This window comes from Bufo bufo, chromosome 7, assembly GCF_905171765.1.
Source record: "Bufo bufo chromosome 7, aBufBuf1.1, whole genome shotgun sequence".
Classification (NCBI taxonomy): domain Eukaryota; kingdom Metazoa; phylum Chordata; class Amphibia; order Anura; family Bufonidae; genus Bufo; species Bufo bufo.
Window position 1 is genome coordinate 196,653,757 of NC_053395.1, and position 22,439 is coordinate 196,676,195.

General features: G+C 40.8%; 1 protein-coding gene across 2 annotated transcripts in view; it reads left to right on the top strand.

Moving 5' to 3' along the window:
• Nucleotides 1-22,439, top strand: part of IFIH1 (interferon induced with helicase C domain 1) — a 58,193-nt gene that overhangs the window by 13,081 nt on the left and 22,673 nt on the right. The window contains exons 4-9 of one of the 2 annotated variants that reach the window (XM_040439249.1): nucleotides 2,362-2,418; nucleotides 7,470-7,702; nucleotides 9,870-10,080; nucleotides 11,736-11,953; nucleotides 15,425-15,538; nucleotides 18,917-19,040. In XM_040439249.1, coding sequence (XP_040295183.1) covers nucleotides 2,362-2,418; nucleotides 7,470-7,702; nucleotides 9,870-10,080; nucleotides 11,736-11,953; nucleotides 15,425-15,538; nucleotides 18,917-19,040 — 957 coding nt within the window. Of the gene's footprint in view, nucleotides 1-2,360; nucleotides 2,419-7,469; nucleotides 7,703-9,869; nucleotides 10,081-11,735; nucleotides 11,954-15,424; nucleotides 15,539-18,916; nucleotides 19,041-22,439 lie in introns of both variants that reach the window. The other variant, XM_040439250.1, reaches the window with a different exon arrangement.

Below are 22,439 nucleotides of genomic sequence, written 5' to 3' on the forward strand. Positions count from 1 at the left end.
GATTGGTTGCTACCAGTTTGATAAATGACCCCCTAATACCATAGAGTACCTGCTCAAAACAGAATACCCGCACAAAAAACGTGAGGATTTCTGAGCGTTTCCGTACCAAAAGCCACATTTGTTACTTGCGATTTTTGGATTTGATGTGGTTTTGCCGCAGTTCTCACTCTTCCATTGAAAAAAGGTGAAATCCGCACCAAAAATCACGCAAACAATTGACATGTTGCAGATTTCTAAATCCACACGGCAGGTCCATATCTGCACAAAAGGAGAAAGCAAAGTGTACACGAGTCATCTTATCTCATACACTTTGCTGGTCATTTTCTACACGTAAATCTGCGCAGAAAAAGCGCCCGAAATCCACATTGTGTGCGCCACACTTAGGCCACCTGCACGTGTTGCGTTTTTTTCTGCATGGAAAAAACAAAGTGTGTTACCGTACTAGCAAAGTGTATGAAATGACACAAATCTTATGTACATTCACTTCAATGGGGCCACAAAAGATCCGGACAGCACTCCGTGAGCTGTCCGCATCCGTTGCTCCATTCTGTGGCCCCCGCAAAAAAGATAGAACATGTCCTATTCTTGTCCGTTTTGCAGACAAGAATAGGCATTTTTATTATGGGCAGCCCGTTCTGTTCCTGCAAATTGCAGAACTCACGGGGCCGGCATCCGTGTTTTGCGGACCGCAGAACATGACGTGGTCGTATGCATGAGGCCTAAGACTGTATTTGACCCCTTGATCCAAACTCCAGTAGAAGTCAATTACAAATCATTACTATATCATCAAACGTCTCATGTGGCAAATCCCTTTAACTGAATTGCTGCATGGATGGCGTATGTAAATACCGTGAACTAAACAGGATTTGACATATTCAAAATGTACCAGCAGGTGGCGCTGTTTTCAAGCTTTTTCAGGATGGGAGTTTTAATTGGAGAAAAAATTATAGTTCCAATAGGAGGAAACTTATCTTAACTTATTATAACACAAAACCAACGCACAATGGGGCACATTTACCAAAGTGTTTAGTGTGTTTAGTCTAAAAAATGCTGTTTTAGGGCTCATTCATGTGCCGCCCATTTTGTGCATTGAGGACCGCAAATTGCTGTTGCCAATGCACGGGCACCATCTGAATGGCTACCACAGACGGATGCAGGCCCATTCAACTTGAATGGGTCCGTGATCGGTCTGCACTGCAAAAAAATAGAACATGTTCTATTTTTTTTGCGGTGCAGAGGCATGGACGGAAGGTTCCGTGCCTCCATTCCGCACCTTCCGGATTGCAGTGCACAAATGGCCGCTGCCCGTTGATAGCGGACCCGCTGTTTGCGAGCCGTAATACAGGCCTGGCCGGCAATTGTTCATGTGCATGAGCCGTTAGACTGACTTATTTTTTTAGTCACATTTACTACTGAAATTGCACCTGTTTTGGAGGCTTTTGCGTCTCATTCGACTATTTTGATTCTTGAGCCTAGTTCAGAAGTTTTATTACTTTTGCGACTTCTTTCCGACCTATTTATGTAGGTCTAATTTCTAGGCCACCCCAGGGTTGGAGTACTTTTCGTCGTCTGTTTTGAGTAATGAAGTGCAACTTTTTTTTGCACTGAAAGTCGTATTTTTCTAGAGACATGCGACTTTTCTCCACAAAGATGCAACTTTTTTTCTTGCGCAAGTAAATTAGACCAGTCTAAGTGAATATGAACCTGTCTAACTAATAAAAAAACAACCGCCAGAGGTAAGTCTACTTCATCAATGGCTGTACGACTTTTAATAAATACTTGGCAAAAGAAAGACAGACGAAGGACATACACCTAATTTTATAGCCAAAAACAGGCTAGCTTGATAAAAGTGCCCCAATATTTTCTAGTGGATATTTTTGGTGCAGATGTCCATGGAGATGTCAAACTGCATTCGTCTACTTTTTTGTCGCTGAAATATTCATACGCTATAAGTTCATTGATGCATCACAGCACCTTGCAAAATACACACAAAATCCTGGCCTTCTCCCAGGACCTGACAGATGACACGCTAAAGCCGGGTTCACATCACCGTTTAGTTTTTTCGTTCTTCTTATCCGTCGGAAGAAGAAAAAACAAAACAAAAAAACGGATCCTTTATTTTTCTCCCATCTAAAATAACAGATCTCAGACGGAAAATGGCTAAAACGGATGCAAAATCAGCACAACCGGTGCTCAATATAAAGGATCCGGATTTTTTTTGTTTAGTTTTTTTTCTGTTCTTCTGACAGTTCAGAATAACGGAAAACGAAATGGTGATGTGAACCCAAGCTTGCGTAGAAATAGAGTGGAGGAAGCGCTGTAATGGAAAAAGTAATGCAATTAAATGATTTTTTATTTCAGATTTGGATTCAAGTTTTAGCAAGTCAACAGACAGCCCTGACTGCAGCAAGGGATCAGGTAAAATACGATAATAATATTGTCTTTTGCAACCATTTTACATTTTTTTAGATGTTGGTCAATATTAAGCTATTGTCACACTGTTTTTTTTGTGTTTTTGAGAGGTTTATGAGTTTTGGAGTGTTTTTTCGCTTGTCTGTTTTGCAGCATTTCGTGGTAAAAAAATAAATCTTACATATTAACCCTTTGGCTACCGGAGGTTTTTTCGTTTTTGCGTTTTCATTTTTTTCTTCCCTATTTTCCGTGAGCCATAACTTTTTTTATTTTTCCAGTCACATAGCTGTATGAGGGCTTATTTTTTGCGGGACAAGTTGTACTTTCTAATGCCACCATTAATTATGGCATAAAATGTTCTGGGAAGCGGTAAAAAAAATTCCAAATGGGGTGGAATTGGAAAAAAAACGCAATCCCTCCACCGTTTTACGGGTTTTGTTCTAACGACGTTTTGTTCATGGCAAAAATGACCCATGCCCTTCATTCTCTGGGTCAGTACGATTACAACGATACCCCATATGTATAGGTTATTTATGTCTAAATAGTGTAAAAATAAATTAAAACTTTGCGATTTTTTTTTATATCACCATATTCTGACCCCCATAATTTTTTTACTGTCTACTGAGCTGTTTAGGGGCAAATTTTTTGCAGAATAATCTGTACTTTTAATTGATACCATTTTGGAGTATTTGTGACTTTTTGATCACATTTTATAAAATTTATTTGAGTAAGAGAAGCAATAAAAAAAATGGCAAATCGGCCATTTTGACCCTTTTTTCTGTTACGCCATTCGTCGTATCGGAATTTTTTTTAAATATTTAATAGTATTGGCATTTTTGGTCGCGGTGATACCCATGATGTTTATATTTATTGTTATTTGGGTATTTATTTTTTAATTATACGGAAAGGGGGGTGATTTAAACTTTTATATATTTTTTACATATATATTAACATTTTTATTTTTTGTGATCATTATGTGCCTCATATATGAGCTTAATACATTAGATTTTTTTGGGGGTTTATCAGGAATTTATTATTAGCTTATTTTGCTCACTTTTGCTCATTTCTTATCCTGGCCTGCCATCTGGTGGCCAAATTAAGAATTGCAGTTTGAATACTGTTAGCCTACTCAGTAAGGCTACCAGTATTTAGCGCAACTACCTATGCCCGGATTGGACACACAGGGCATAGGTAGAAAGCCCTGAAGCGCGAGCTTCTGGGTTTTTGCGCATTTAGGTGTGGTGATCTCACTTAATCGCGGCATCTAAAGCATTTAATTACCGCGATCGGCATTATTGCCGGTCACGGTAATTAGCCGCAGGTCTCTGCTGTATGAAAACAGCATATATCTGCAGACCATGATGCCCGTTGCACATGCGAGCGGGCATCATGTTTACACATCACACCAGTGCCCTACATGTACGGCGCTGGTAGCCTAAGGGACTCAGGACGAACAGCCATTTTTTTTTGTAGTGGTAAGTTTTCACCCTTGCTGTGCCCCCAACACAGAATATTGCCCCCTTATGTGCCTTGAAAACAATATCATGCCTCTTAAGTTTCTCCAGTCTCCAGAATGAATACTTACCTAGCTCACGTTCCCACGATGAATGGAGTAAACCTCCCAGTGCAGATCTGCTCATGTCTGTCTGGCGGCTAGATGCCTGCCAGCACCAAACCACCAGGCACCGGGTGAATAATGGAGCTGGGAGCTTCACCATTGTATTCAACTCCTGAGGACGCAGATGCAGTTGAAAGTGGTGCCTCAGCCAGGGACAGCCAGGCTCCTGGGCATTTGTTTGCCCTGCCCCTGGTTCTGGGAAGGTCCTGGTTATGTAGAAGTTTGTGCTTAGGTGGTGTCCACTGGAAAGAAAATAGTTCAAGAAAGTTGAATTTCCTCTGCAGTGTATCAACAGTGAAGAGATATTCTGACACATAACAGTATGTATGGAGATCGTAAAAGAAATTGCAAAACCACATAAATATGTCTGTAGGAAGCGAGTTACGAAACAGGAGGTCGTCTTTACTGTGCTGCCTCCTATACATTGACCGGAACAGGTTCTGTCCCATCTAAACTTCCCTGCCCACCTCCCCGTGTCCCTCCAGGACATGTTGTTCCGAGCAGAGTTGCTTATTCAGCATTTGTCATTTTTTTCCTTAGTTTTGCAAATGTTAATGTAATTAGATTTCCTGATTGTTTTCTTTTAAGACCAGAGTTTTTAGTGCAGTTCGGATGGTGAAATAGTTTTGAAAACTTGACTGCGCTGATTGTGGGGTTGTGGTCAAGACAACTCGACGCTTGTCACAGTCAAAGGATAAAAATATAGGTCAGTATTTTTACAATACCAGTTATCTGTCAATGACAGTGGCTCTGTCTGGATAGAAAAAAAGGACTTTTTTCCCCCCCTAATTTAATACAGCCCCTTTAAGGGTAGAGATCTGTAAAATAATGGTGAACATTTTTCAAGTAAAGCAGCTTATATTAACATCAACCTGAAGACTTTTCCAGGTTATGAATGCTGAATTCCTAGGAAACATGGAATTTCTGTCTCTCTTTCTTGTATTTAAAAAGAATGTTTTTTTGGTTTCATTAGGGTATTTTCCCACACAGCAGATTTGGGGCAGAAATTCAAACAAGTCTGCGAGGTGTAACTATGTCCATTGACCCTCTGCTCTTTTAATGGGGTAGCGTTGGCATTTAATGATGATTGGCTTCAGGTAAGCTAGACGTACCCAGACTTGATAAGGGTCGGGTGCCAAAACCTCATTTTTTTCCATCGAGTTACTACAGTTTTGGGGGAGTTTTGGCCGGATAGTTTTCTTTGTAAAGCTTTTTAAAAAATGATATACAACTGCTGCTATAACAGGCACCATTACTGCCAGCCCTGTTTAATCTGAACTTCTTTTAAAGAGGTTTTCAGGATAGGTCATCAATAGTTGATCGGTGGGGATCTGACTCCTGGCACCCCCAACAATCAGCAGTTTGAGGCTCCTCAAGCACAGTGCCGTACTTGGTTTTGCAGCTCAGTCCTATTCACTTAAATGCCGAAATACCATATTTATGACCATTGGTCATGATGTTAAAGACATCTGATCAGCTGATTGTCCCCCACTTTTCACAGTTATCCTGACCTCCATTAATATTTAAAGGGGTTATGCAATGATTGATCTAAAAAAGGAAAATCGGATATCATGTAGCAGAAGGCAATCTGTTTCTAACCCATTCATTGCTCCAAATGTTCTGCTAGATTTCTTCAGGCTGGCATCTAAGGGGGGGTGTCCTTTCTCAGGGGACATGTCTTTTCTACTGCAGCTCTCTCCCTATGACAGCTCAAGGGGAGGGGGGAAGGTGTGTGCTTTCAGCTGTCGCTCTTTCCCTGTAATTCTTCCATGGTTTTACGGGTTTTGTTCCCATGGCGTATTCTTTGCAGCAAAACTGACCTGTGCCCTTTATTCTCTGGGTCAGTACGATTACAACGATACCAGATATGTACGATATATGTTTTTTTATGTTTAAATAGTGTAAAAATTAATTTTAAATTTCAAAAACTTTTTTTTATAGTTACCGTATATCTACTGAGCTGTGTGGGGACTAATTTTTTTATGCAACAATCTGTAGTTTTTATTGATACCATTTTGAAGTGTGTGTGACTTTTTGATCACATTTTATAACTTTTTTGGGGGTAAGAGAAGCGATGAAAAAATGGCAAATTGTCCATTTTGACCAATTTGAAACAGCGGAGACCCGCCGGCCATGACGCCCGCTGCACGCGCGAGCTGGTGCCATGTTTGCACTTGTACTACATGTACAGTGCTGGTAGCAAAGGGGTTAAGGCATGGAGAACTACTTTAAACACAACTATACCAGCAACGTAAAATAAACTATGATGTTTCAGCAAGGAGGACAGTTCCATCATGCGTTGGCTATATATTAATATAAAATCACAATTCACAAGTATTGAGTCTGTTAAATAGTGCAGAAATCTATTAGGTTTCATGTGTTTGTATGACTCACAGAATACAGTATGTAATGTGGGGGTGAGCGTTCCGATCTCCGTCCACGTGAGTTCTTTGTAAGTTAATGTCAGTGCACAATGGAGTAGAGAACAGCTTCAGCGTGAAGCTCATACAGTCACATTAGTTATGATCCTTCTGCCCTTGTCAGTGTTTAGCAGCAGCAACGCTTCAAACTAATGAGCAGGTCACCACAGTCAGGTGTAACATTGTGGCCCTTTTCTAAAACTCCCCTGTCCTGACATGTCTGTTTTAGAAAAAAAACAAAAACAGGATCCTGTAAAAAAAAACGGATTCTGTTGCATTTCCGATTTATGTTGCCATTTCCGTCTGAGATCCATTTTTTTTAGATGGGAAAAAAGTACTGCATGGGAAATCAAATGTATTATGTGGACCTGCCGACCACAAGAATTACAGATACCAATTCCAAACTATTTGCTCAGTTGCAGACTCTAAACTTCTAGGCCCTAGGAAAGGTCTAAGACAAAGGACTGGCAATTGGAAACTGCAGATCCAATATTAAACAGCTAAATACATAAGTCCATCCCCGGGGTAGGAAAACAGAGATTCCAAAATGTGTATAAACTAGTTTGGTGTAGGGGATAACTATCAGATCGGTGGGGTCCTACAGCTGGGACCCCCACCAATCATAAGAACAGTGGCCCCGTGCTCCCTGCAGGCCCCATACGGCCCATAAGCGGACACTCCGGTCATTTCAGAGGAGCAGTACGGGGCCTGCAGGGGGTATGGGGCCCCTGTTCTTGTATTGAACTGATAGTTATCCCCTATCCTGTGGATAGGGGATAACTTTTACCTACCAGAATATCCCTTTAATGAAATGAGGTCTGCCATTCAGATACTGGAGCCTGCAATTGTGCAAATAGTATCCAGGAAGTTTATAGATGTCCCTTTAATTTCAATTGATACCACCATTCAGATGTAGGGGAGGGGGAGTTTCAACCATCTCCATATAGCTTTTTCATTTTAACCATCTTGTTAATATGTCTACCCTAACACTTTGACTTTTTAATGAATTTCATTCACAGTAGAAGAAAACGAGCATAGTATGAGAAAAGGCAGAGCCTCTCCGGTTCCTAAAATGACACTTCGAGATTACCAGATGGAAGTAGCCAAGCCAGCTTTAGATGGAGAGAATATCATTATCTGCCTGCCTACAGGAAGTGGAAAAACCAGAGTGGCGGTGTACATTGCAAGGCACCATCTGGATGAAAGAAAGAAGAATGGCTTGCCAGCAAAAGTTATTGTCTTGGTCAACAAGGTATACGATATGCAAATTGCTACTTTTTCCTGTTATATATTATTATACATAAGAAAGAGTTGAATTAAAGGCTATGAACAATTTCTGGAGCATTTTTTATGATTTCATTTTACTTGTTTTGGGCTAAAAATCATTTCAGTAGTTCTTTATTAAAAATATTCAGCCATTTCTGAGTTTCGGGGTTAAAAATCAGTCTGTCTTCAGAATTTTAGATTTGGTTTCCTTTGAATTCCCGGACGGCTCAGGTATAACTCTTATCTCTGATCTCCTGAACTCATAAACACTTATTGAAGCCATATTCTTAGCACTTTGAAAAGAATTGAGCTATAATGAGTGTTTGAGGTCAGTAGATCAGAGATAAGAGCTACACATAAGACGTCAAATGATGGAGCTCAAAGAAAACAGAAATTTGACAGCCTGCAAACAGACAGATTTTTACCCCTGTATCTCAGAAACAGATGAAAATTTTTAATAAAGATCTATTGCAAAACATTTTTTTTTTGCCCAAAATAAATAGGATACAATCATAACAAATTTGCCCCAGAAGGTGTTCATAGCCTTTAAAAGAAACCATAATGGGTATTGTTACAGCACCCCGGGCCTAAAAGGGGTTAAAACCTTTTAGGCGATCTTCCCCTTCCAGAGCTACAGGCACAGCTACTTACAGAACACCAAACTCCTGAACGGCATACAAGGGAATGCACCAAACTCCCAAACGGAACCTCACGAATAGCTGCTAGCAGACGAATAGGAAATGCACCCAAACGGCTTACACTCCTAGCAATCAGTCTTTAACAGCATACAGTGAATCCCCCCAAGAACGAGACGAGGCTCCGTGTTGAGAGTCCAGCAGTGGTCACTCAGAGCTGTGTGTTTATTGTTCTTATATATACATTAGTACCACCCACAGGGTTTTGTAAAACAACCAGTAAACACATACAATACACTCAGACACTCCCACACAAAATCCTTCTCTCTGCCTGTGATACAATTACCTTACAAAATGGGTTAATGTAATTATCACAGGCAGGCGAATACACGGTTTTACACAATGTATTCTGTCCTGGAGACAATTGGGAGGTAATCCAATTTATCTCCAAGGGCAGAGGCAAAACTTCATTAGCCACATGGTAACAAAAGACAGTAAAAGACATAAGAATATTTAACTGTGCAGCTATTGCATAAAACATAGACATTTAACATATCCAAAAATGGCACGAATTAGACCAGGGGTTCAAAAGTTAGTAAAAGTCCTTTGTGACCAAAGGAAGCATGGCTTTTCTGCCCAAAACCAGTTTTTACAGAGTTAGGCCTCTTTCACACTACCGTTTTTTTTTTCCGTTTTGCGGTCCGTTTTTTGCGTTCCGTATATGGAACCATTCATTTCAATGGTTCCGCAAAAAAAACGGAATGTGTTCCGTATGCATTCTGTTTCCGTATTTCCGTTTTTCCGTTCCGTTGAAAGATAGAACATGTCCTATTATTGCCCGCAAATCACGGTCCGTGGCTCCATTCAAGTCAATGGGTCCGCAAAAAAAACGGAACACATACGGAAATGCATCCGTATGTCTTCCGTTTCCGTTCCGTTTTTTCTGATCCATCTATTGAAAATGTTATGGCCAGCCCAATTTTTTCAATGTAATTACTGTATACTGTATATGCCATACGGAAAAACGGAACGGAACGACGGAACGGAAACACAACGGAACCAAAAAAAAGGAACAACGGATCCGTTAAAAACGGAACGCAAAACACTGAAATGGACACACTGTAGTGTGAAAGAGGCCTTAGGCTGTGTGAGATAATTAGCTTAACTTGGTGTGGTAAGCCAACTAGGTACAGAAAATACCTCTATTCACAACAACAGCAAAACTACACAAAAATATCAAACTGAACAGAACCCCCACATTCAACTTATCCCCAGATAGCTTGGATCTGAGCGCTCAATATATCCGAACAGCGCTCAGATGCCACAAACACAGTCAAATCGCCATGAGGTTTAAGTTTAGCATGGGCTGATGAGAGGGCCCATAATCCTGGGGCAAGAGACTGGGAACCAGGCTTCTCCAGCACCCAGTGGCGAGGTTGGTTTCGCCAGAGGTATTATCACCAAGATCATGAACATGAGAAGACGAAGAACCAAACCATAAGGTTGTATGTTTTCTAGGTTCCTTTGGTTGATCAGCATTTCCGCAGTGAGTTCTATCCATACATGAAGGATTGCTACCATGTCATCAAAATAAGTGGAGATTGCCAGTTGAAGATTTCATTTCCTGATGTTGTGAAGAAGCATGATGTCATTATCTGCACAGCCCAGATATTGGAGAATTCCCTAATGCAAGCAGAAGAAGATGAAGAAGAAGGAGTCCAACTGTCTGGTACGTTAGTAATACCCTATTATTCCTTAAAGGGGTTGTGCCGCCATTAAATGTTACGTTAATTCTGCATGATAAACTGATTACATTTGTAATTAACTTTCTGTTACAAAAAATGCTCCAGTTGTGAGATATTTTCTTTGATGGTGCCCCACCTACAGCGGTTGGTCTCCCATGCTCAGTTCCATCCTTCAACTGCCACCAGCCATATTTACTATTAGAAGCTGGGACAGTTACAGGGAGAGAGCTGCAGCAGAAAGGACAGGCCCCATGAGCTGTGATAGAGAGAAAGCTGCTGCAGAAAACACACACTCCGTGAGAAAGGACACACCCCTCTGCTAAATTAAGGGAATTTAGCAAAGCAATTAGAGCAATGAATGAGGAGATCACCCGGATCCATGTGAAGTACAGGGCTGGTTCAAGCTTTATTGGAAAGTGATCACCATGTACCGTACTATACAATGTCCAATTTTGTCCATTTTAAATGCTTATGGACCGCCCAAAGTATATTTACAGCAGGTAGTCCAGGTCACTAAAGCCTGTGCCATAGTACATTTACTGTGTGGGATTTAGCCGGCTGTATGTACAGGCCGCCGAATGTCAGGTCAAAGATTTCCATCAGCCCTGGAGAGAAGACAGAAGTCATTTTTGACCACTTCTGTCTTCTCTCCAGGGCTGATGGAAATCTTTGACCTGACATTCGGCGGGACACAATGAGGGACACATATAAAAAAATCTATTTATGGGTAATACGAAATTACCCAAAAAAAAATAAAAATGTAAGTGGATTTTTAAATTTATTTATTTTTATTACTATTTTTTTTCAAGCTATAGGCCTAAAAATTTAAAAAGGCCTAAGCATATATGTGTATAAAAATAATAAGAAAAGAAGTCTGCATCATACATGAAAAAAACAACAAATTAAACTAACGTATGCAAAAAACTATGCCTGGTCCTGAAAATCAAAATGATCCTAGTCCAATTAACTGAATTGCGTTCAGACTGTAATCCCTGTTGCCTATAGGTTACCATGAACAATCCTGATGTCACCAGTACTCTCAGTTGTACTGGATGCAGTTATTTAAGGGGTTGTAAAGGTATGCCCTTATCACAGCATAGGGGATAACTGATTGGTGGAGCTCCAACCGTAGGTCTTCCACCAATCCTGAGAAAGGGGATCCCGTTCCTCTGTCCTAATGGAAAGCCTGGTTAAGCATGCACCCCACCACTCCATTCATTCTCTATGGGAGTGCCAGAGACAGCCAAGTACAGCATTCGGCTATTATCAGCAGTGAATGGTGCGGCAGGGATGGCTTTACAATGTGGAACAACCCTTTTAGCTTTGGGTCTCTTGCCGTGAACCCTCCTATGTGAGTTTAATGCATCCTTAAAGGATCTAACTCCTGAAGAAAACTCTATGTCCTATTAGGGTACAGTATATAGATGGAGAAGTATGTGTTCCCACTGTGGACCATCAACTATAAGCCAGAACAGGGAGGAACTAACAAAAAGTGCATTTTACTCTGGCAGATCCAGCCCGTTCATGTATTTCATATCATTTTAAATTTTTCCTCATCGTTTGAGAAGTTCTGCTCCAAGATGGCAGTATGGAGACATGTAGGGGGCCTAAGTTTGCTCATTCAGGCTTTGTGTTTCAGATGTTTCCCTCCTCATCATTGATGAATGTCACCACACCCAGAAGGGCGGTGTCTACAATAATATAATGTTACGTTACATGCAACAGAAAAAGGAGAACAAAAAGTTGCAGAAGTTGCAAAAGCCAGTGGTCCCACTTCCCCAGATTCTGGGACTGACGGCATCGCCAGGTGTTGGCGGGGCTAATAACAGTAAGAAAGCTGAAGAGCACATCTTAAAAGTAAGTCTATAGTGCATGTGTCCACTGCTGATTTTACAGTCTTCATATTGAATAAAATAGTTTGGAGGGAAAACGGTGGCTCTCCTGTGTGGGCAATATGCAAGGTGCACGTGTCTAAGCTGACTCACCCAGTCAGAAAAGGCAGGCGTATAGGAACATAGGAAGACAGGCACTCGATATGAGGTCACCAGCAGATATCAACAAAGGACAAGGGATATGATAAAAACGATATTTATTTGGGTAGTAATAAAAACGTTATCAATATAGGTCACTCCCAATGTACAGGGAGAGGAGTGGGTGGTGTAAAATAACTTTCGCATAGCTGTGTATACACATACATCGGATCTGGAATGCTGCTGACATATCCTTTTAAACCTGTCACAATTTAGATCTTTGTACTAACTTTTTACTTATTTTAATCAATTGAATCCAGCTCAGACTATTGACTATATTTGTCTAATATTTAAAGTTCTACATACCATGATTCTGGACTTATAGCCCAATACAGGGTGTTTTATCATCACATTTTCACATTATTTTTCTTTATTCATTTATCCATTTATCTATTTTACACCACCCACTCCTCTCCCTGTACATTGGGAGTGACCTATATTGATAACGTTTTTATTACTACCCAAATAAATATAGTTTTATCATATACACACTATCCCTTGTCCTTTGTTGATATCTGCTGGTGACCTCATATAGAGTGCCTGTCTTCCTATGTTCATATTGAATGAGTCTATCTATAAATTTGAATGCATTTTTTCAGATTTTTCTCGAATTACAGACTGTAGTACTGTCTAGTAGTGATGAGCGGCATAGGCAATATTCGTTTTGCGATATTTCACAAATTTTTCACATAATATTTGCAATAAATTCGCGAATTCTAGAATTCTTGATCTCCAGTCATTATTTTCACGACTGCGCAAATCGGCACTAATGATGCGCATATTTTTCTCGCAATACATGCAACTTCACATTTTATCAGGTCTGAGTAGATATTACTGATTGGTGCACTAAGTATTGTTGTGACATCACAGCACTATGTCTGTAGCATGTATGTATGGACAGCAGAGAAACAGTAATTCCTATCACACTACCTAACACCTTGCACTGGAACCTATTAGCTACACTATATCAGGATATAACCTACACTTGTAGTGGCCTCACGGACTAAGCGTGGGCACTACACGAGGGTCAATTGGGGTGTGCGTGACTTCTTTTCACTAGGGACAGGAGTGTCATTTCCCATTGTGCATATATTATGTAAATTGTAAAGTATTGCTTTATATGTAATGTTTCCCCTGTATTATGTAGTATCAGGCCTAGTCTCTGTAGTTAGTCATCCTAGACGCTAGAGGGAGCTAGAGTTGCCTTAGTATAAGTATTCAGGTCCAGACAGGGAAAGGGAGTCAGCTCAGGGTTCGAGTTCAAGGTCAGGAGTCTGCAGAGACCAGTGAGAAGGCACCAGGCAGAGCCTTCTCCTGACATGCAGCTGAACAGTCCAGGCTGTTAGCTGTAACCAGGGGGCTAGTAGAGGGATCCTAGCCTACCTGTGGATAAAGAGAGCCTAGGTTAGCTCTGAAGACACCCCAGTAGCAGGATAACACCTCCTGGGGAAAACCAGCAGTTATCCTCCCGTCTATTCCAGTCAACACCAGGTCAGATAAGTACCATGATGGACAGAGTTATATAGAATACAGCAAGTACCTATATTGGAGAAAGGAACGATATACCAAGGATAAAAGCCAGCATTTGGGCATCCGGGCCTTGGCATCCAGCCAGCTAGAATAGCTGAAGGGGATAGAGTAGGGTTGCACTGTAAAGCAGTCACCATTGTGTTCCTCCAAGTATCTTGCCTGTTTATTTCCTGCCGCCATCTGAAGTCTACCTGCTTGTGAAAGAACTGTCTGAGGAGCTGCATTACAACCATCTATAAATTGAACTGTATGTGTAAAGTTTGCACCGTGAATTTCCAGTAAAAAGACGTTTGGTTTACCTACTGATTCCTCAGTTATTCCACCTGTTATTATACGGTGTGCCACCGTCCAATTGGCACTGGCGTCACGAACTTTAAAGGGACCTTGCCCCAGGCTCATAAAAACACCTGCAACATCCAGGGCACCTCAACCGACACCAGGCCTGGTCCCTAAATACAGAGTGTGCCCCAGAGGACTTTTGTGCCAGCCTCTCCTTCACTGCTGTATGCCTGCCCAGGGGTTCCATATATAACTGTGAGTGACCCTCGCTTGCCATTGACCGTGACCTCACAATCGCATTGCCCTGCAGGTCTGGCGTACCGCACACTGACTATCTCCCACTAACTATATGTATTATATATATGAGCTAACTATCTAATGTAATTGGATAAGGAATAGGATCCAGATGAAAGCACATCTGCACAGAACTGCAAAAAACAGCAGAAAATGGCTGCTCGGGAGGTTCTTATATAGTAAGGGGTAGGCAGCTTTCTATTGGTTGCTAGGGATGTTTCTAAGCTCAGACAAAACAATTGCAGCCTTCTCATTGGCCCACAAGCAAGAAGGGAGGGTACTGATGGAAAAAAAAATCTAGAATATTCACGACTACAAATATATAGCACTATATGCTACATCTTCGCGAATTCTCGAAGTGCCGATATTCGCGATAAACAGTACTGTCTAGAGCTGCATCCTCAATTCTTCAGACTTCAGAGCTGGAATCTCCTAGCATTACTGTCTCTTGTTTTGCTCAATGTCTGTATATTTTGATCTACAGTATCTGTTTGCTTTCTGGGAAGTATAGTTTTTGCATCTGGAAAATGTAGGAAAATTAACTGCTCTAGTGCATGATAGGCTAGTGCTAAGCAAAATGATTCTGGGGTCTGTCAAGTCTGACAACCAAGAACTGTTGTAAAATAAAACTTTTTCTCAGTGCTGCTTGTAGGAATCACATCTTTCCCAAGTTGTCAGTAATTGCAGGCGTCATCTGTTCTATCAGTAGCATGCACCCACACCCAGCGTCGGAATGGCCCACCAGAGTACCAGAGGATCCTCAGGTGGGCCAAGACTCTGATACCATAGTGGGCTCCAGAGGTCCAGGACAAAAAAAAAAAACATTTGGAGCTGACTTAATTAAACTTTATTGATAATATAGGGGTTGGGCCCTGAGAATAATTTCCTCTGCTGGGCCCAAGGAACCTCAGGCTGACACTGCCCACACCCAATCATATCTGGATTACTGTGAAATTAACTGATGGTCAGCTGCTATTTTTTTTGGATCAAGGAGACAGCCTGCTTGGATGTCCCATCATAGAGAAAGACACTACAAAGGGCCAATAGCTTATCATTTTTAATCCGTATAATACGTGTCCAAGGCACAATGCTAACTGATGTCCATATTTTCTGCCATTTTTATTTCTTTCACAATGTATAAGTAAACAGTAATACAGTATATCATCTAAATGTATGTTATAATTTCTCCTATTAGATTTGTGCCAACCTTGATTCTAGGATTAAGACGGTACAAGAAAACATTGCTCAGTTACAGAACCAAGTGAAGCAGCCATACAAGCAAATTGAGATTGCAGAAGATAACAATAAGGTAATCATTGTGTTTATTGGTTCTTAAAGGGGTTGTCCGAGTTATAAAAAAAATATATATAGCACTGTAAATCTGATGGGCAGCAATATATAACTAAGCAAGTTTTAGGCAAAAAAATATTTTTCCTCATTTCTCTGGTTCTCTTCTGGCCCTTTGTTTACCTGCAATAACAACAATCTCTGAGGTTTTCCTTATGAATATTTGTGCCCCTCCCCAGCTCTGCAAAGGGAGTGAATACAAGTCCTGCCCTGAGTGACAGGTCTGCCTGCTGAGAGACTCTGCAGCATGTTTTATGGGTAAGACTAAAAGTCCCAGCTGTACAATGACACTGCTGATACACACCGGATCTTCTCCCTACCTGTTCTTGTGCAATGCTCTGCAGAACTCCTCTGTCAGCTCCTGTGCCCAGCATTTGTCTCCTCACTGCCTGCAGCTACTCAGTAAAGCCTTCAGCCCTGAGTCTGTGCTGCTGTAGGGGTTAAAGTTTTTCCTTAAGAATCCAGGGAGAGAGCAGATGGCAGTGCAGGGGGCGTGGTCAGCACAGTGATGGCAGTGCAGGGGGCGTGGCCAGCACAGTGACGTCTCGTGTACAGACATATCTGCTCTCTCAGGCTTGTGCACGAAACATCATCAGAGCTGACTTCATAGGTCATGTGACCCTCAGTGAAATCTGAGAAAGCAGCAACTGGAGATAAAGTAAGTGAATTGTAAAGTCCTTACATTTGCCTAGTTAGAAACATACAAAGAACAAAAAAATAACTCAGACAATCCCCTTAAGGCCCCTTTACACTACTTAATTAAGCAGATGATTGTCCGGAAGGAAGCGTTCCTTCCCGACAATCACCTGCTCGTTAGTGGAGGAGACCGCTGATATTACATGCAGCGATCTCCTCCACAGTATGGAGAGGAGCAATCGCTAATGCCATCGCTCGTCCCCATACAGAATCATTGTTTGCCGGCAGCAGAGGCTGAGGCTGTTTAGATGACATGATCTGCTGCCGGTAAACTATGATTTAGGTGCCATACGAATGATCCTACTACCCAATGAACGAGCGATTCGCTTGTTTATCAGGTAATCGACGGCACCTTTACACCAAATCAAATGAATGCTCGTTAGCAATAATCAGCCTAAACATCGGGCAGTCTAAAGGGGCCTTTAGATAGTAACGTTTTTCACATACTTGCACACAGTAAGGGCCCTATCAGCCTGCATTATTTTAGGTCCAATTGGCCTGTATAATTTAGCAGCCGATTAGCCAAGGAACAAGTAAATGCCCGTTCATTGGCCGATTATTGGCAGCACATCTCCCTGTGTAATCACGGATGTGCTGCCAATAATGAGTAGAAGAGAATGAGGAAGGAACAACTATGGTAACAATCGTTCCTCTCACATTCAAAGTTTGCATCGAGCTGTGTAATCAGGCCTGTGCATATTAGCGCCAATGGAGGTGTTCATTCATCGACGCAAGCACTGCCTGAATATCGGGCAGTGTAATAGGCCCCTGAGATAGTTACATGATTACATATAGTTACACAGTTACATACGGTACATAAATAGGTTGAAAAAAGTCTTTCACAGTCCCAAAAGGTTTATCTAGACGAAGACAAAGGAGAACCCTATTTTTTCCTGATGGGTGAAATATTCCTTCCAGACCCAAAACAGGCAGCAAGATAATTTCCCTGGATAAGTTTAACAACACTCCCCTTAATACTTATAACTCAAAGTACCGTTACTCTTTAAAGGGGTTGTTCGAGATGTTACAAAATGTGGCCAACGGGAGAAAATGTGATAAAAAAAATAATAATAACCTAAGCACCTATGCTCTGGTGGTCCCAGCAGTTTCTATTCATGACATGTCATGCATGCCCATAACTGCTGCATCAATCCTTGGCCTCATCGGTGAGACTAGCATGTACAGCACAAGCCCGCTGAGGCCAGAGATTGGCAGCAGCAGTCAAGTGGATGTTTATGATGTCATCACTGCAGGGAAGTAAACAAAGACCATCAGTGAGCACTGGAACATCACCATCCCACAGTACTTTAAATAAAGGGTTGTCAATTAACTATTCATCACACTATCGAGATTTATGTTTTATGATTACTGAAATGCATGCATTTTTGGAAAAAAAAAATCAAATTTGGTTTTATTTAAAAAAAATTGCTCGGTTTGTCTCCTGCAGCCTGCATGTTTTCTCATAAATTGCTGGCTGCTCAGACAGGGCCAAGTTCTTGCATAGTCATCTTGCCTGGTCCTGTCAATCAAGAAGGACAGGGAGGGACTGGCAGAGAAAGCAGGAGGAGCAAGGGTGCACAGAGCGGCTTGGACCCGCCCTTGCTGCACTTAAAGGGAACCTGTCACCGGGATTTTGAGTACATAGCTGAAGACATGGGTTGCTAGATGGCCGCTAGAACATCCGCAATACCCAGTCCCCATAGCTCTGTGTGCTTTTATTGTGTATAAAAACCGATTTGATACATATGCAAATTAACCTGAGATGAGTCAGAGCTTGAAAATATGACTCTTCTCTGGTCACACAAGTAAGATATGACTCTTTTAGGTTAATTTGCATATGTATCAAATAGTTTTTTTTACACAATAAAAGCACACAGAGCTATGGGGACTGGGTATTGCGGATGTGCTAGCGGCCATCTAGCAACTCATGTCCTCAGCTCTATACACAAAATCCTGGTGACAGGTTCCCTTTAACTGCTCATTTGTATATGGATTAAAATAACTTTGTATTCAGAATGAACCAATGGATCGCTAAGTGAAAGGTACCATTACTCTCAGCTGAGCTAGCACAACAAGGCATTGTGCCTGGTTTATTAGTGAATTTCCTGGTGACCTCCAGTTTCATTTTTAGGACCATTTTTAGGACCAAAACCTCATGCTGTTTAATTTCATAATATATGTTTGTAGGTACCAGAGCTTTGTTCTTCCGATACATTGCTCCAAATCCCGTTTTATTTAGAATTAAATTAGAAAATTCTGACTGCCTCAAGTCACCAAGAGGGGGAGTGTAGGAGCTTACCGCATACGACTTTAGTAATTTGTTCACTGGGACATATAGACATCTGTATGCAGGGAGACCCCTAGTGGTGATGGTAGGCCTGAGTTTTATACTTTTATAAAATAAGTTTGGATATATGTAGAATCTGAATCGACTTCTGCATGATTTATTTTGCATTATCTAGTGCAGACAAAAATAGTTGCTTTCTCCATAGTAACCAATCAGATCACTGCATTCATTTCTAACCTAAGCAGGAATTTGGTTGCAATGGCCAGTGGAATCCAATTTTTGTCTGAATTCGTCAATACTTGAATCCAAAACAGTCACTTATTTTATTTGGCTTCATGCACTTTTATTTCTTTACAGAACCCATTTGGTGACAAAATTAAAGATATGATGAAAAGTATTGAAACTTTTAGTGATTTGTACCCACCAAATGATCATGGCTCCCAATCTTATGAACAGTGGGTAGTTCAGAAAATGAAAACAGGTAAGGCGAGTGATTCAATGGACATTTTGCATATCATTTATCTATGGTATATAATCCTACAAATACAGAGCTATATTTTAATATAATTTTCATTTAATAGAGAATGTAGCACATTTCTAAATCACTTCATTTAGAAAATCTACCTGCATCTGCATGAAAAAAAGCTGTAAAGTCATGGCCACTAGGGGTCTCACTTCCACCTGAGTTGCAGTCTACTGCCTGTTGTCAGGCAAGATCCGTCCCTGGTAACAGACACACAGGGGAGGTGGAGGCATGCCAGAGCTAACTGAGATCCTAAGTCTGATAAAAGAACTGCTTCTACACTGCATTTAAAGATTATAGTAGCATTCAGTTTTTCTGTAAGTGTGATTTACCATTTCTTATCTGTTCTGTGAGCTCCAGAGCTGAAAACAAACATGAAGTAAGGGAAAGGGTGTCACAGTAGTTCAGTACTGCCAGATTTCACAGAAGAGAGACAACCCCTGCTTGTGAGAGAAATGCATCTTGCTGTGTAGCTGAAACAGGAAATAATATGGCTGAAAAAGACATTATGGAACCCTCAAAAAGACATTCACTGTTATGATTTTACGAGGAAGCATAGCCATCTCTTTATATGAGCATATTTATTGTAAATGTTTCAAAGCTAATCCAAAAATGACAGAGAAAGAATAATGGGAGAAGCATTGTGAGGAGAATTTAGCCTGTCAGACGCTCTTAGCCAGCTAATATTTATGAGAACATTACAAGAGTTGCTCAATAGCTGAGAGCAGCTGACTCACCTCACAAAGCTCCTCCCAAATACCTGTTCAGCTGGATGCCAAGGAAAGTATATAGGCCATTTTTTGCAAATCTGACATGTGTCACTTTATGTGATGATAACTTTAAAACGCTTTTACTTATCCAGGCCTCTCTGAGATTTTTTCGTCACATATTGTACTTCATGACACTGGTAAAATGGATAAAAAAAAATTTCATTTGTATTTATAAAAAAATACCAAATTTACAAAATTTTGAAAAATGTCCAAATTTACAAATTTCAATTTCTCTACTTTTATAATAGATAGTAATACCTCCAAAATAGTTCTTATTTTACATTTCCCATATTTCTACTTCATGTTTGGATCATTTTGGAATGCCATTTTATTTTTTGGGGACGTTACAAGGCTTAGATGTTTAGAAGCAAATCTTGAAATTTTTCAGAAAATTTCTAAAACCCACTTTTTCAGGACCAGTTCAGGTCTGAAGTCACTTTGTGAGGCTTACATAATAGAAACCACCCAAAAATGACCCCATTTTGCAAACTACACCCCTCAAGGTATTCAAAGCTGATTTTTACAAACTTTGTTAACCCTTTAGGTGTTCCACAAGAATTAATGAAAAATAGAGCTAAAATTAAAAAATTTCACTTTTTTGGCAGATTTTCCATTTGAATCCATTTTTTCCAGTTACAAAGCAAGGGTTAACAGCCAAACAAAACTCTATATTTATGGCCCTGATTCTGTAGTTTACAGAAACACCCCATATGTGGTCGTAAACTGGTGTACGGGCACACGGCAGGGCGCAGAAGGAAAGGAATGTCATACGGTTTTTGGAAGGCAAATTTTGCTAGACTTTTTTTTTTGACACCATGTCCCATTTGAAGCCCCCTGATGCACCCCTAGAGTAGAAACTCCAAAAAAGTGACCCCATTTTAGAAACTACACCCCTCAAGGTATTCAAAACTGATTTTACAAAGTTGTTCCACAAGAATTAATTGAAAATAGAGATGAAATTTCAGAATTTCACTTTTTTGGCAGATTTTCCATTTTAATAATTTTTTTCAGTTACAAAGCAAGGGTTAACAGCCAAACAAAACTCAATATTTATGGCCCTGTTTCTGTTGTTTACAGAAACACCTCATATGTGGTCGTAAACTGCTGTATGGGCACACTGCATTGCGCAGAAGGAAAGGAACACCATATGTTTTTTTGGAAAGCAGATTTCACTGGGATAATTTTAAGCTGCCATGTCCCATTTGACTACTATTACTATTTTAGGGTACATATCATTTTTGGTTGCTTTATATTACACTTTTTGTGAGGCAAGGTAACAAGAAATAGCTGTTTTGGCACAGTTTTTATTTTTTGTTATTTACAACATTCATCTGACAGGTTAGATCATGTGGTATTTTTATAGAGCAGGTTGTCACGGATGCGACAATACCAAATATGATTTTTTTGGGCTATTTGTTTCAGTTTTACATAACAAAGCATTTAAAAAAAAAAAAGATTCTTTAGTGTCTCCACATTCTGAAAGCCATAGTTTTATTTATTTTTTGGGCGACTGTCTTGTGTAGGGGCTAATTTTTTTCAGGATGAGATGATGGTTTGATTGGCACTATTTTGGGGTGCGTATGACTTTTTGATCGCTTGCTTTTACACTTTTTGTGATGTAAGGTGACAAAAAATGGCTTTTTTTACACCGGCGGTGATCGGAAATACACAGGACGTACCTGTACACCTTGTGTCCTTAAGTACCGAGGCATCAGGTACGCCCTGTGTCCGCAAGAGGTTAAAGAGGACCTTTCATCTCTCCTGACATGTCTGTTTTAGCAACTCTATGCATTCCCTATGTAATGACAATTCTGGAACATCTATTCTTATGGCTCTATGTTGTGCCATTCCTTTATTATTTCTGGTGGAAGTTATGAATGAATTGCTAGCAGTTTGTACTGAAGGTCCACATGGGTGGTACCAACTGGCGGTATGTCCCTGCATAGTCTGACACTGGTAGCACTGATTGGATAATGTCACACTGTGCAGGGGCACTTCCCCCACTTCCCCCACCGGTAAACACCCTTAATTGCAAACTGCTAGTAATTAATTCAGGAATAATAAAAGAATGGCACATCATAGTCATAAAAAAAGAATCGTTATTACAAAAAGGAATGCAAGTAGTTACTAAAGTCTCATGCACACGTCCGTGGAACACAGACCGTGTGATACCGGCCTGGATTTCTTCTGAGTGCAGGAGCGCACGGCGTCATTGGTTGCTATGACGCGGTGTGCTTTCTGCTGCCGCCGCAGTACAGTAATACGATGGTATGATCTATACCAGTGTATCTTTCACACTTGCGTTCGGTGCGGATCCGTCTGGTATCTGCACAGACGGATCCGCACCTATAATGAAAATGCTTGCATCACATTGTGAAAACTCAGATCCGACAGTATATTCTAACACAGAGGCGTTCCCATGGTGATGGGGACGCTTCAAGTTAGAATATACTAAAAGAACTGTGTACATAACTGCCCCCTGCTGCCTGGCAGCAACTGATCTCTTACAGGGGGCTGTGATCCGCACAATTAACCCCTCAGGTGCCGCACCTGAGGGTTTAATTGTGCGTATCATAGCCCCCTGTAA